Source organism: Andrographis paniculata, unplaced genomic scaffold, assembly GCF_009805555.1.
Source record: "Andrographis paniculata isolate CXL003 unplaced genomic scaffold, ASM980555v1 Contig73END, whole genome shotgun sequence".
NCBI classification, from domain to species: Eukaryota; Viridiplantae; Streptophyta; class Magnoliopsida; order Lamiales; family Acanthaceae; genus Andrographis; species Andrographis paniculata.
The window spans coordinates 1,136,501-1,151,732 of NW_026137610.1; the positions used below are offsets into that span (position 1 = coordinate 1,136,501).

At 36.4% G+C, this 15,232-nt stretch overlaps 2 protein-coding genes across 2 annotated transcripts; one reads left to right on the forward strand and one right to left on the reverse strand.

The window, feature by feature from the left end:
* The first annotated feature begins 901 nt into the window (after nt 1-901).
* LOC127265568 (pleiotropic drug resistance protein 1-like) lies at nt 902-7,207 on the forward strand. The gene is made up of 18 exons (XM_051295418.1): nt 902-1,527; nt 1,619-1,792; nt 1,869-2,028; nt 2,122-2,198; nt 2,296-2,440; nt 2,515-2,816; nt 2,891-3,489; nt 3,579-3,739; nt 3,833-3,936; nt 4,015-4,165; nt 4,268-4,485; nt 4,561-4,893; nt 5,163-5,453; nt 5,537-5,754; nt 5,840-6,067; nt 6,148-6,319; nt 6,412-6,666; nt 6,767-7,207. Exons 1-18 carry the CDS (start codon nt 1,051-1,053, stop codon nt 7,025-7,027), a joined length of 4,326 nt encoding a protein of 1,441 aa, XP_051151375.1. The 5' UTR covers nt 902-1,050; the 3' UTR covers nt 7,028-7,207.
* Nucleotides 7,208-9,811: 2,604 nt separating this feature from the next.
* LOC127265677 (vetispiradiene synthase 2-like) lies at nt 9,812-12,284 on the reverse strand. Its single transcript, XM_051295612.1, has 6 exons — nt 12,094-12,284; nt 11,755-12,019; nt 11,071-11,665; nt 10,858-10,996; nt 10,403-10,648; nt 9,812-10,211 (listed from the first exon to the last, which is right to left on the reverse strand). Exons 1-6 carry the CDS (start codon nt 12,223-12,225, stop codon nt 9,915-9,917), a joined length of 1,674 nt encoding a protein of 557 aa, XP_051151569.1. The 5' UTR covers nt 12,226-12,284; the 3' UTR covers nt 9,812-9,914.
* Nucleotides 12,285-15,232: the final 2,948 nt, after the last annotated feature.

Here is a 15,232-nt window from a genome sequence, read left to right on the forward strand (position 1 = left end):
TCACATATGACTATTAGCCAAATAATATGTTTTATATAATTAATTGAAGAAAATAACGTATGTAAAAGAAACAATATTTGATTTGTTTTTAAATTTTGATTTTAATTTTTTTTTTTTCGAATAGTAATTTAAATATAATATTTATTTAGAAATAATAATATATTTATAAAAATTGATGAAAATTAAATATTTGAAAAAAAAAAAAAAATCTCTAAAAGAAATTGAAATAGTTTGAATTAGTTGCTTATGGTCAACTATTGTCGTAGCCAACATAGATGCATTGTTTTTTGACCTTCTAGAAACGCATTGAAAATTTTGACGAAAAAAACTTCATCCAACAAAAACATGACACGTGGCATACAACGAAGTGTTCGCAGATGCAGTAATACGTCTTCATTGACGTATTTTCGTACAAAAAATAAATCAATAAAAATGGTCAAATACATAGAAATATACCCATTCTAATATTTTATTTCAACTCTGAACCGCCATATATTCCCGATTAAAACGTGTAATTTTTATTTTTTTTTAAAATAAAAAATAAAATAAAACATAGATTATTCAAAATGATTGAAAAATAATATGTACACGGTTTTGGTTATCAAAGGACCAAACGAGCAAAGGTGGAAAACGCGGGGGTGAAAATGGAACATGTACAAAGTTCGAGGGTTAAAAGTAAAACCTCGATTTAGCACGCCAAATGAGAAAACTACAGTTAACCTTGGGACAGGGACGCACGTGTAATAATTGAAGAATCCATAGAACATTCAAAGGATGGGCCATGCAAGGTCGACGAAGGTGTCTTCCCAGATCTGAAACGAAAAGTCCCAACATTGAAAACTATCGAAAGACAGCAGCCTTAGCTTGACTCCATAATGCAGACCTATATAAAGCTCTCCAATTCTCCCCGAATCCAGCAACTCTGCAATTCAAAAATCCTCCATTCTTTCATTCATTCATTAAGACACACAAATCGAACAAGAAAAAAGGATTTAAGGAAAAGTGTAAGAGATTCGATTCATTTCAGCACGTTGTGCTGGTAAACCTAGAATGGATTCAGGGGATCTTTTTCGAGCTAGTAATAGCTTAAGAGCAAGCAAAAGGGCATCGGGGAGCTTCAGAAGTGCTGCCAGTTCGACCATATGGAGGAACACCGGAATCGAAGCTTTTTCCCGGTCGGCTCGGGACGAGGACGACGAGGAGGCCCTGAAATGGGCCGCCCTCGAAAAGCTCCCGACGTTCGATCGTCTCAGGAAAGGGCTACTGTTTGGATCGAAAGGTGCCAATGAAATCGATGTTCATAGCCTTGGATTTGGGGACAAAAATGATTTGATAGCCAGACTCGTTAATACTGTCGAGGAAGATAATGAGAAGTTCTTGATGAAGCTCAAGGAAAGAATCGACAGAGTTGGGATCGATATGCCGACGATCGAAGTCAGATACGAACATCTGAACATCGATGCAGAAGCTTTCAGTGCAGGCAGGGCATTGCCTACTTTTGTCAACTTCCACATCAATATGGTCGAGGTATCCACCGTATTCAGACATCGAAATTCTCTGAATTTCAGTTTCTTTTAAGGTTGTCGACGTCTGGATTTGATCGATCTTTCTTTTTCAGGGAATTTTGAATACACTTCATATACTCCCCAACAGAAAGAAGCCTTTCACCATTCTTAAGGATGTCAGCGGGATCATCAAGCCAGGTCGGATGACGTTGCTTTTAGGCCCTCCAAGTTCGGGGAAGACAACGCTGTTGTTGGCTCTGGCCGGAAAGCTCGATCAGAGTCTAAAGGTAGATCGAATTCAGGCTTAATTGGTTGATTGCTTTGCGAGGAGAACTTTTTTCTAACATGAATGTTATCGATCAGGTTTCCGGCAAAGTAACTTATAATGGACATGGAATGGAGGAGTTTGTCCCCCAACGAACATCGTCGTACATAAGCCAGCACGATTTGCATATAGGAGAAATGACTGTCCGAGAAACGCTGGCCTTCTCCGCTAGAGTTCAGGGCGTCGGCTCGCGCTACGGTTAGTTAAATACAGTTTTATAGTTAATGTATATATTCAAGTTTCGATCTTTTGGATTTTGTTGGCTAACTGTAAAGAGTTTCGATTTTGCAGAGATGCTCGCAGAATTGTCGAGACGAGAAAAGGCAGCTAATATTAAACCAGATCCCGACGTCGACATCTTCATGAAGGTAAGAAGCTCTCGATTTATCTCCATCGTATAATAAAGATCGAACCATGTGCGCGTTGGCTTGAATCTTATTAACGATCAATATTCGATCTTTATAGGCCGCAGCTAGTGAAGGAGATGAAGCAAGTGTTGTGACAGACTATGTTCTTAAGGTTCTGGGGCTCGACATCTGCGCCGACACATTGGTCGGAGACGAAATGATAAGAGGGATCTCGGGAGGGCAGAAGAAGCGTGTCACTACAGGTAAACAAACATTCGACTAACACGAATCAAGATCTTGTGCATTTCATTTAATGTTCGAACATAAACATGTACAGGTGAAATGATCGTCGGACCAACCAGAGCGCTTTTCATGGACGAAATATCGACCGGATTGGATAGCTCGACGACTTACCAGATCGTGAACATGCTCGGGCAACATGTGCACATTATGAAGGGAACTGCTTTCATCTCGCTGTTGCAGCCTGCCCCCGAGACGTATGATCTGTTTGACGACATCGTGCTCTTGGCCGATGGCCAGATTGTTTATCAAGGCCCTCGAGAGGGCGTGCTCGGCTTTATGGAGTCGATGGGATTCAAATGCCCGGAGAGAAAAGGAGTCGCGGATTTCTTGCAAGAAGTAAGCCTAATAAAGGAACAAAAAAGATTCGAAGTTACGACAATGAACTGAACTGTTCTAAACTTACATTTCAGGTAACGTCGAAGAAAGATCAGGAGCAATACTGGGCACGCAGGGACGAGCCTTACCGGTTCGTCACAGTCACTGAATTCGCAGAGGCGTTCCAATCGTATTCTGAAGGTCGGAAAGTCGGGGTTGAGCTTGCAGTTCCGTTCGACAAGAGCAAAAGCCATCCAGCTGCGTTGGCGACCACAAAGTTCGGTCTCGGGAAGAAAGAGCTACTGAAAGCCTGTGCAGACAGAGAATTCTTGCTGATGAAGAGAAACTCATTTGTGTATTTCTTCAAGATCTTCCAGATTGTCGTGATGGCTTTCATTGCAATGACAGTCTTCTTCCGTACAGAGATGCCGAGGAAAAATGTGGCGGATGGAGGCATATTCTCCGGCGCGCTCTTTTTCTCCATCATTATGGTCATGTTCAACGGAATTTCAGAGCTTTCGATGACGATCTACAAGCTCCCCGTCTTCTACAAGCAACGGGATATGTACTTCTTCCCCGCTTGGGCCTATGGGATTCCGTCGTGGGTCCTGAAAATACCAATCACGTTCGTTGAAGTCGGGATATGGACATTCCTTACCTATTATGTGATCGGATTTGATCCGAATGTGGGAAGGTACGCATCGCATAAACAGATTAATTTCTGCGTCGACTTCTTTGTAAACGATCCATGGCTGATTTAGAGTTTACGCCATTGTGTTGCAGGTTTCTGAAGCAGTACCTGTTGCTGTTATTAGTTCACCAGTACGCGTCTGCGCTGTTTCGATTCATTGGAGCAGCCGGTAGGAACATGATCATAGCGAACACGTTCGGATTGTTTGCATTGCTCATGCTCTTTGCATTGGGTGGCTTTGTTCTTTCGCGAGGTATGGATTTTGAAGATCGGTGTCGAATTCTTACATAAGTAGATGAGAAAAATTCTTCGATCTCACCTCGGATGTCTTGATTTGTTGTTGCAGAGGATGTCAAGGACTGGTGGCTGTGGGGCTTCTGGTCTTCACCATTGATGTATGCTCAGAACGCCATTCTTGTCAACGAATTCACCGGCCATAGCTGGAGCATGGTAAGCGACATTTTCTTCGATCCTTCTTTCGCGTCGCGCGCTTAAGATCGAACCATATTAACTTTTTTCTATTTGCAGATAGTGAATGGAACTCGACTTGGAACTCTTGTTACAGAATCGCGTGGATTCTTCCCGGAGTCGCGCTGGTACTGGATCGGAGCTGGAGCATCCCTCGGATTCGTGTTGTTGTTCAACACCCTCTTCCTCGCATCTCTTACATTCCTCAACCGTGAGTTTCTCCGCCGGCTGTCTGTAATTGAAGAAGCCTCTGTTGTCCTATAGAATGGATCATGTTGCAGAAACTAACCATTTTCTTACATCAATGCTGCAGCTTTTGAGAAGCCTCAAGCCACATTGTTAGAAGAAGCCAAGGAAGACAAAGTCGCTGCAACCAGCCGAGCTTCCGGTCAGGACAATGCCGGCGCACGCGATGGATCAGAATCTATTACACCAGAAGGCAGCAACAACCAAAGTAAAGGGATGGTTCTTCCCTTCGAACCACATTCTATCACATTCGATGATGTTAGATACTCAGTCGACATGCCGCAGGTATGCTCTGATAGTTGTCGATAATGTCGTGCTGTTTTAACTTCTCGACAATGCCATTAATGTTCGATCCTGCAGGAAATGAAAGCACAGGGCGCCACGGACGATAAACTAGAGCTTTTGAAAGGAGTCAGCGGAGCTTTCAGGCCCGGCGTTCTTACAGCGCTGATGGGCGTCAGCGGCGCCGGGAAGACAACTTTGATGGATGTCTTAGCCGGCAGAAAAACCGGGGGATACATCGAGGGAAACATCACAATCTCAGGGTATCCCAAGAACCACGCAACTTTTGCTCGGATATCCGGATACTGCGAGCAGACCGATATCCACTCCCCCAATGTCACTGTTTACGAGTCCCTCGTTTACTCGGCTTGGTTAAGGTTGTCATCAGATGTCGATGCCGAAAAAAGAAAGGTTAGTTCCCTACATTACAACCTTAACAAAAGGGATTGATTCAGCTGCTAATTCGGTCAGATCAGCATGGTTCATGCTAATTTGACCCCGGATAAACAGCATATAATCTCTTATAATACAATATATACTAGATATGTATAAACATCTGATTACCCCTACAGTATATGTTGATTCCGTCAAATTAACACTATACTGACTTAGCCAGAGATCAGTGCAGGATCGGCTGCCTTAACGAAATATGTATTGATTCTCTTCTTTCGTTCTTACAGACGTTCATCGAGGAAGTAATGGAGCTCGTAGAGCTTAACTCGTTGAGACACGCGCTAGTCGGGCTGCCAGGCGTCAACGGCCTCTCAACCGAGCAGCGAAAAAGGCTTACAATTGCAGTCGAACTTGTGGCGAACCCTTCGATCATATTCATGGATGAGCCGACTTCAGGGCTTGATGCGAGAGCAGCTGCAATCGTGATGAGAACTGTAAGGAACACCGTGAACACGGGAAGAACTGTCGTGTGCACCATCCATCAGCCTAGCATCGACATATTTGAAGCATTCGATGAGGTAATAATACTATGTCGTTCGAAAAGACTAAAATCAGATAGATTCCGATGGATTCTGTTTCTGACATGCGAAACGATCTGCAGTTGTTCCTGATGAAGCGAGGAGGAAAAGAGATATACGTCGGACCATTGGGGAAGAACTCGTCGCATTTGATCAAGTACTTTGAATCAGTCGAAGGAGTCCCGAAGATCAAAGACGGATACAATCCCGCTACTTGGATGTTGGAAGTCACGACTTCGGCGCAAGAACAGATCTTGGGAATCGATTTCACCGAACACTACAAGAACTCAGATTTGTTCATGTGAGTTCAAAACTCCATAGCCAAAACTTGACTATCCTCTGTTTTCATTACAACCTAACATTCTTGAATCGAACGAATCTTGTAGGAGGAACAAGAACTTGATCAAGGAATTAGGCGTCCCGCGCCCCGGCACGAAAGATCTATATTTCCCTACGGAATACTCCCAATCCTTCCTCGTGCAATGCATCGCTTGCCTGTGGAAGCAACATTGGTCGTATTGGCGAAACACTCCCTACACGGCCGTCCGATTCTCGTTTACGACCTTCATAGCTCTCATATTTGGCACGATATTTTGGGACATCGGCTCCAAATGGTAAGCATGTTAGAAAAAGACTTGGACAAATACGACATTTTTTCAATCAAACGCTAACGCCCTGCAACGATTAATCTCAGGAACACTCAGCAAGATCTCATGAACGCCATGGGTTCTATGTATGCTGCAATCAACTTCTTGGGATTTCAGTATGGCTCGACAGTGCAGCCGGTGGTGGCCATCGAACGAACCGTATTCTACAGAGAAAAAGCAGCCGGAATGTACTCTCCCCTGCCTTATGCATTCTCACAGGTGAGTGATTGATTATAAGTTAACAACAACTTTCGTTCCTATAATTCGAATTCAGACAAGAACCTTAACGTGCAAGATCCTATCTTTTGCAGTTCCTCATCGAGATACCTTACATCTTTTCGCAATCCGTGGTTTACGGTACCATCGTGTATGCGATGATGGGCTTCGACTGGACTGCTCAAAAATTCTTCTGGTTCATCTTCTTCACCTTCTTCTCGTTGCTCTATTTCGTGCTCTACGGTATGATGACCGTAGCCGTCACTCCTAACCAGTACATTTCTTCCATTATATCGTCGTTCTTCTACGCTATATGGAATTTGTTCTCCGGATTCGTCGTCCCCCGGCCGGTGAGTACTTGTTCTTGCACCTACATACATACATTGTACATGCATGCCATTCAAGAAATTATATAGATAAATTAAAGTTTGAGTTTTTTATGAACAACAGAGCATTCCGATATGGTGGAGATGGTACTACTGGGTTAATCCGATGGCCTACTCCTTGTATGGTTTGATCATCACACAATATGGAGATATTCAGGATCTAATGGACGGAACTGGGGAGACAGTGGAGCAGTTCTTGAACAGGTACCTTGGATTCAAGAACAGCATGACGGGAATGGTTGCAGGCGTGCTTCTCGGATTCGTCGCGCTTTTCGCCTTCATCTTCGCCTTCTCCATCAAGACATTTAACTTCCAGAGGAGATGATCAAAGGGTTCTCTCCGATCATACACAGGCCTCAAGATATAGTAATACAAATGATGTGTTAAATAGTTTCTTTTGTTTTGGCTCTCTGCAACTATTTCCTTCATTTTTTTGTCTCGTCTTTACTTTTACGTGTAATAAACAATGGATTTTCCTTCTTTACTAAACTTCAGAGTTCGTCTATGGCGGTCTGTTCGCAAATTGCAGATGCTTGATTGCCCTTGTTAATATGCCACCAACAATCCCAAAAGAACAAAACAACACAAGAAGAATTCTTGAAATTCGACCACGCTAAAAGATATTCCATGTTTTATTTGAGGAAGACGGAGTAAAACCTAATTTTCGATTTGGGGACGAAAATAATTAAAAAAACAAAAACAAAACAAAATAAAATCGAAGACGTCAACCGTCGCAGGGATATGAAATCATTTTATTTGATGGGCTCAAAAGCCCAGTCTAAAGCCTAATCTCCCAAATTTTATAGTTAAACTTCATTTTGCTACTTATAGGAAGGACTATGCCATTTTTATTTATTTTTTCATTTTTCCCTTTCTTTCTTTTTCTTTTTTAGGACTTTGCTACTTATAGTAGATATGACACTTATGTTTTTTTTTTTTTTTTTTTTTTTTTTTTTATTATTTTTAAATTTTTAATTTCAGTTTTTGTTATACAACAGTTGAGATTATATATAAACATACACGTATATATATATTTATATAAAACATAGGGAAAAAATTATTTGTGGTCCTAATATAACTAAAATTCATCCGTCCAAATATAACCAAAATTCATCATTATTTGTCTCAATATAATCAAAACTCATCATTTTTTTTGTCTCAAAATAATCAAACTTTATCTTTTTTTTGGTCCCACCGTCAACTAAACAACAAAAAAATACTGACATGAACTTGCAAAATTGTACAATTTCTTCAAATATAAATATAAGGTTTAATTTATTTTCACATCATTATTTTCCGTCGATTTGTTATGACAAAAAATTATTTGCATTTGTATGTTATATTTAAATAATTATCAAATATAACATTTTATAAAAATCATAGAGATTATATTATAATAATAATAAAATTTAGAGTCCAGCGAACTCACTAAAAAGGAAATTTATTGATAGCTTTTTAATGTGTTAATTTTTTGTGCGTTGATTCTTAAAGGGCAAGTTTAGCAATAAAATTATAAATAAAAGCTAGTCAACGCGCGTCCTCGGGCTTTGACCTGTTAAAGTCAACATTGATAAATCATAATAAATGGCCCCGTCAACCTCCATTGCCTTCTTCTTGTCTTCCAAGTTACTTCCTCTGTTTCGCATACCATGTTCACGTTATCGTTTCTTTTCGTCTCATATTCCATGTCATTTTCTTTTTAAAAATGATTACACACTTTAATCTCATTTTAAACTTTTTAATTTTTTTAATTTTAATTAAATTAATTAGTTATCTTAATCTTAATTTATAATTATTTTCACTAATATATTTTTAATTATCTACTGATTACATCCTTTCTAAAATATCGTATCTACAATTTAGCAAACACGATATATGGGACAGAGGTAGTACAATTTTTGTATTAGCTACTCCTTTCTGTAAAAAGAATAACATTTGCTTTTTCACATAAATTTTTAAATATTAATATTATATTAGTTTATAGTAGAAAAGATAAAATTGCCTTTTTTAGATTGTGTGATAAAAAAAAAAAAATTTGTGTAATATACACTACAAAAAAATAATATATTTGTAACGGAATTCCGTCCCTAAAGTTCACGTAGCTAACGTAATTCCATTCCTAATTCTGTCTCTAATGTCATTAGTAACGAAAAAAGTAGATTTAGAGACAAAAACGTTTTGTTACAAAAATGATTTTTTCTTGTAGTGATACTCCCTCCGTCCCAAAAAGAACTATCAATTTGCTTTTTGCACGTAGTTTTATAAATATTAGTATTATATTGGGATATAGTAAAAATAAAATAGAAATGACTAAAATAATCTTTTTTAGTAGGTATGATATAAATGTAATGACATTTGTGTAATATATTGTAAGTTGTAAAGATATTTGTAATGTTAGGTAGATCCTACAGTTACTAAAAGAAAATGGATATTTTGTTACGAAATGGAGCGAGTATTAAAAATTGTAAGGGTATTAATTATATTAGGTAGGTAGTACAATTACTAAATTAAAAAATTATATCTTTTTTTGAGATGAACAAAATGGAAAAATAGTATAATTCTTACGGGACGGAGGGAGTATTTTATAAATTAGCAAAATGTGTAAAATAATTTGATATTTTTTATCATTTGTACATTATGTATATATACATAAGATATTTGTAATTTATGTAAAAAATAGTAATATTTTGATATATACATTATGCAAAATATTTGTTTTGGGGTTTGGATTTTGGATTGAGATTTGAATAGTAAAAAATTTGAATTTGAATAGTTGTACGATGAGATATAAATATGGATTGATACAATGTTTTAAATGTAAAATTGATTTTTAGTATAGTATAAAAAATAAAAAATAGGTGTTTGATTTGATGTTTAGGTTCAAGCGGTAGACCTGTAGAGCATTAATTACGTCTTGATGAAATTTATTCAGACACACTCATCCCCTTGAAACGCGTTTTAGATGAATGCAACAAAAACAAGATAAAATTAATTAAGGAAGCTGCATGGAAACATTATTAATTACAAAACACACGTAAATTAAATAAAATTATTTATGACCAATTGAATGAATCACTACATTCATTTGAAGTAATTAAGGTGCAAAGGGTTTTCTTTTTTTTTTTTTTTTTTTTTTTTTTTAAATATATATATTTTCTCCCACATATGAAAGAAAAAATAATAATAATTCAACCACTTGAGCTATAATTCCTTCACAGATGCAAAGGTTGGACGAGCAAAGCAGTGATGAGGGGCTTGAGAAGTTTCTCAGGATGAGTGTATCCATCTTGATTGTGCTTGTAAACGACGTCGATTAATCGTGACAAGTTCACCACTCTTGTAAGAATGTCGATGCTCACCGATTTCTCATCGACGAGTTCTTTGTTTATGTCCTTCCAACCATTCTCGGCAATGTCCTGAAATGCCTCCATAGCCTCTTCTTCACACACCCCATAATCTTTCATGTAGCATTCGATCCCCGTCACGCTTTGTCCTCTTTTCTTCTCAATCTATAAATATATAATAGTAAATAATAAAAATAAAATTAATTAGACAAGCAAATTAGAAGATCATCGATCATCAAGACTAGCTAGAGTCATTAGTCAGCATTTGAATTTTTTATAATAATTATTACATACATGCAATTATAGTCATCCTTCATATTTCATGCCTCTTGACTTGATTTTATGTATGTACTTACATCATAGGTGGCGATATCATCGACAACACGACAAATGGTGACATTAGCCACTTGAATTTTGGGCTTATTTTTGAGCCAATCGAAATCTTGTTTAGTAGCGTAGTCGATACCAACAAAGGATGTCGCCGCCAACAGGTAGTAAGTGCTTGTAATGAAACCATTCGACATGTATTCGTCGAATGATGGCATAAATCCTTCGATGAACCACTTTGCCTCGACGTTGTAGCTCCTCGCTATCTCCTTCATCTATTACAAACATTCATAAATACACAACGACATTAACATTAGTAAATTTAGTCCTTTTTAATTATGTCGGATGTACAAAATAATGACGGTTTCATCTAAAAGTTCAAGTTTTTAAGGAAACAAATCATTAATTTATTTATCTATGAATGAAAGTCCCCAACAAATTAAAAGGGTCGAATCATTTGATCGTAATAAGATTTAATCCGTACCTTGGATTTCGCATAATCGACGGCGAATGATCGTCCTTGGTGGCTTAGTTCCTCCTCGTACTGATCATACAGATCAAGAACAGCACTGTACAATATTTTCATGTAATCGGGGAGTCTATCCACTTCATTAATGTCCCATCTGGTAATTAAATCCAAACCTCAATTATACGTTCGTAATTATAAAGATGGATGCAAGAAATTAATTAATACAACCTTTGTATAGCTTCGGTGAAGATTTGGAGCTCATCAATGGTTCCGTACGAATCGTAGGTATCGTCGATGACAGAAACCATGGCGATGGTCTTTGCCAGAATGATCCGAGCCTGTGAGTATTGTGGTTCGAAATAGACCCCTAATGTCCAAAAATAGCACTCTACTACTCTATCCCTAGCGTAGCTTAGCTTCGAGACAAGCCCTAGATTCTTCCACCACCTCGTAAGCTCCGAAAGCTCCTTCCTATGGAGAATCTGCAGCAGATTGAAATCCAACTTTGCCAGCCTCAATAACGGGTCGTCTTTCGAATGTTCTTCGTCTTCGTAAAAGGATATGAATCTGTACGCCTCCACCCTCGGGATGCCGCGGTGGAAGCTTTGGTCCATGGCGTACGTCACCTGGTCCTTTAATGGAGACCTCAATTTGGGCGCCATGGATTCCAGACAACCTGTGGCGAATGTTAATGCCTTATCCAGAATGTCTTCTCCATGTGTTCTTAAATTAGCAGCTTCGTATAGGCTTAGTAGGCCTCTGGCGTCCCCCTTTATGGACTCCTTGAATCCGCCGTCGTCTCCGATGAACTTCTGGAAGATTCCTGAAAAATTATGAATAAAATTAAGGATTAGGGTTTTTGTATTACATGAAATTAGTATACTTTTTTATTTTTATTTTAATTTTGGGTACCAGAAGAGATGCGATGGCCGTGCTGTCTGAGCAACCTGAAGGTAAGCGCGACGGTGTTCAGATCGCCGGCGGTGACGGCGGCGCCGTGAAAATTGAGGACTTGTTCCTCAATTTCTTCGGCAAAATGATACCCAATTCCGAGACGTTCGATTTTTTCGATTAAGTTCAATTTCTCTTCGACGCGTCCGGCGCCGTCGCCGGAGACGATCATCGCTCTCACCTTCTCCGTCAGAGCTTCGATTTCTCCGGCGTAGAATTCCGCCTCCTGCTCTCTCATGCATTCAATTACACCAATACATACATACATATATATATATATAGAGAGAGAGAGAGAGAGACCTGAATGTGAGTGGAAACTGAAGAGAAAAGATCACCCCACAAACTTGGGGAGAAATTTGCGACGGGGCGAACAGTCTGATCACCTTCCTGTTCATACTTAGTTACAGTGTATTGAGCTTGAGCTGACGCCATGGATGTCGATCGATCGGAGCTATATACGCACTGTGTTAATTTAGCAATGTAAAGTAATTAATTTACTAATTTGAAATAAGAATGTGGTGTAGGAGAAACACAAGTTAAAGCTTCTTATATAGACAGTCACAGGCAATGTGAAATTCCTTCCTAGTTTCTCTGACAATTAATGACTGAGAAAATAATAATATTATTTATTTTCTACACATATAGAAAATAAAAATGAAAATGTATAGATGTGGATGGGCGTTCAATTTCTGATATATGTCTTGCCTAGTTTTCTTCTCACCTGTTTTTCTTTTCGTCAAGTTAATTTATCAATGCTGATTTTTCCTGTGGTCTTTTTTTTTTTTTTTTTTTTGGGTCTGAAAATGGGTCAATTGTATTTAAGTAAAATTAAATACTAAACAAGGTTTGAATAGAGAGAATGAAACGTAGTGATTTGACTCCCCAAGACTCTCATTCTCGTCACGTGTTTAAGGTTGAAAGGTATTTTTGTTTATATATTTGATTCCTGTGGTTTTAATTTAATTTTATTTTATTTAGATGATGGAGGGATAATTATTTATTTTTATTTTTATTAGTTAATTAGTGGCTTTGACACTGGAATTCTAAAGACACGGTAAGCAGTCGTACCAGACACATGTACAAATAGACGTAATTGAAGGACATGACCGCGACTGGTCGTCCCACATCGAATATCTTGGCGTGAGATTATTCTTACAACCAAGTACTCGTATGCATATATATTTGAGGAAACATTTTTTTTTTTTTTGAATTATAAAGAAAAATGGAGTTGAATTGAAGAAGTTACACAAAGGAGTTATGAATTTGAGATCTAAATCTGATATTATGTCGAATGCGCAAAATAATCGTTTCACCTGAAAGTTTAAAATTTTAAAGATATATCATTAATGTATTTATCCACAAACAGGAGTCCCAACATTATGAATAATGGGCATAATAAATTTTTGTGTTGATACCATCATGAAAATTTTACTCATTTGTATAAATTAAAAGGATGACAATATAGTAATTATTATTCAATGTAACACTAGATACTTTATTACACATTGTTCATTATTTCAAAACATATACAAACTTAGCCATATCATTTGGTTTTGTTTGTCATAAATGATTTGTCTGGTATAACTTATTAAGTGGTCTGATTTATAAATCATTAGATTCAACAAAAAATTACTAAGGGTGTGTTTGTTTGAGGGATTTGCGAAGATTTATACTATTCATCTCATTTTTCCCTTAAAAAATTATTAAATCAAACACTTATTTTTTATTTTTTATATTATACTAAAAATCAATTTTACATTCAAAACATCACATCAATACCTGTTTATATCATATTATATAACCATTCAAATTCAAATTCAAAATTTTTACTATTCAAATCCCAACTCAAAATCCAAATCCCCAAACAAACACACCCTAAAAATACATTTAAAGAGTAGAATTTTATTTCATCGATATATATGTTCAAACTCTATTGAAGCTACGAGAAAAAAAAAAAATATATATATATGTGTGTGTAAATATTGCAACAATAAAATGACAAAATACATGATGCACATTAATAACGTACAACGACAATATATATTCAAAGCCGAATCATAGTCACGTTTTATAACAATATAACACCATATTTAAATAAAATAAAATAAAATAAATAGGGAGCATGTAATTTAATCATTTTCCATGATTTCTGTTCTAATTGTCTCCAAGTGCATCGACGTTCCTTTCCTATTCAATTGAAACATCTATTAGCAGCCATGTTTTTTATTTTATTTTATTTTATTTTATTTTTTATTTTTTATTTTTTATTTTTCATTTTGCTTCATTCCCTGATACTAATATTATGATAAATTTTTTAAGTTTATTTAAATAATATGTAATTTTTTTGGTTTGATAAGTATTTAAAGGTTAACTAGATGTTACGTGTCGAATAGCGACGGTTACAATACTGATATAAATATAATCAACACTCTACTAATAGCATAATAATATATATATATAGTTGACAACATATTAGATATAAATTTACAGGGCATATATAAAATAAATTAACTGCACATATTAACTAGATGTTACCTGTTCAATGACGACGGTTACGATACTGATATAATATAATCAAGACTCTGCTAATAGCATAGTTACATATATATATATATATATATATATAGTTGACAACATAGTATTAGATATAAATTTACAGCACATATATAAAAACCTTTTAAATATATTTAATTAAAACAATATATGTAACCAAGTAAGGCATAATCTTTAGGTCCTAGAAACTATAAAGCATGTTTTATGCATATGGCATTATATTATTATTTTTCATTGAAATGTCTTAATTTAAAATTATATAGCAATTGTCCATACATTTAATATATAAAAATTAATGTAAGAATATTAATTTAAATGACTTTGGAACGGTCTTTTGTTAAATCCCTAATCCACTCTGAATTCAATTCATTGTAGATTTCAATTTTAAATTGGACTTTTAATGTATATTGGGTTTAGTGGGTTATAAAATTTCTATGTTAAATTCTACTTAGGGTAAGGAATAATTCAGGAGCGGCTCCTAGCAGCAATAGAGTGAGCATTGCTCAGGGCTCCGGGCCCAAATTTTAAAATTTTACCCATAATTATTATTAAATTTTATTTGGTAGTTTATATATTTTTTTATAATTATTTAAATAAATTTTAAAATTCTAATTATATATATATATATATATTTTTTTAATTGGTCTCATTTCATTTTTCCAAATTCAATCGTCGTTTACAATTCTCTACACACCTATAGCACTGCGTCCATCCACTTAGACCAAACTCGCTCACCTTCTCTCTTTCGCTTTTACTCAGTCCTTCTCGCTTTTTGAACTTTCAAACAGTTAATCTTTCATTTTTTTCTCAAATCTACCAGGCACGGACTGTCACGTTAAAATTCATTGTCCAATCGATGCAAATTAGTGATATTATTTTAAAAATA

What these genes read in the sequence shown, in the direction of transcription:
- LOC127265568 (XM_051295418.1), top strand. Translation starts at nt 1,051, where the DNA reads ATGGATTCAGGGGATCTTTTTCGAGCTAGTAATAGCTTAAGAGCAAGC. An exon ending in GAAGAAGCGTGTCACTACAG is followed by an intron (nt 2,441 to 2,514) that starts GTAAACAAACAT and finishes AAACATGTACAG; the next exon opens with GTGAAATGATCGTCGGACCA. An exon ending in ACTCAGTCGACATGCCGCAG is followed by an intron (nt 4,486 to 4,560) that starts GTATGCTCTGAT and finishes TCGATCCTGCAG; the next exon opens with GAAATGAAAGCACAGGGCGC.
- LOC127265677 (XM_051295612.1), bottom strand. Translation starts at nt 12,225, where the DNA reads ATGGCGTCAGCTCAAGCTCAATACACTGTAACTAAGTATGAACAGGAA. An exon ending in CAGTTTCCACTCACATTCAG is followed by an intron (nt 12,020 to 12,093) that starts GTCTCTCTCTCT and finishes ATGAGAGAGCAG; the next exon opens with GAGGCGGAATTCTACGCCGG. An exon ending in TCGATTATGCGAAATCCAAG is followed by an intron (nt 10,649 to 10,857) that starts GTACGGATTAAA and finishes TGTTTGTAATAG; the next exon opens with ATGAAGGAGATAGCGAGGAG.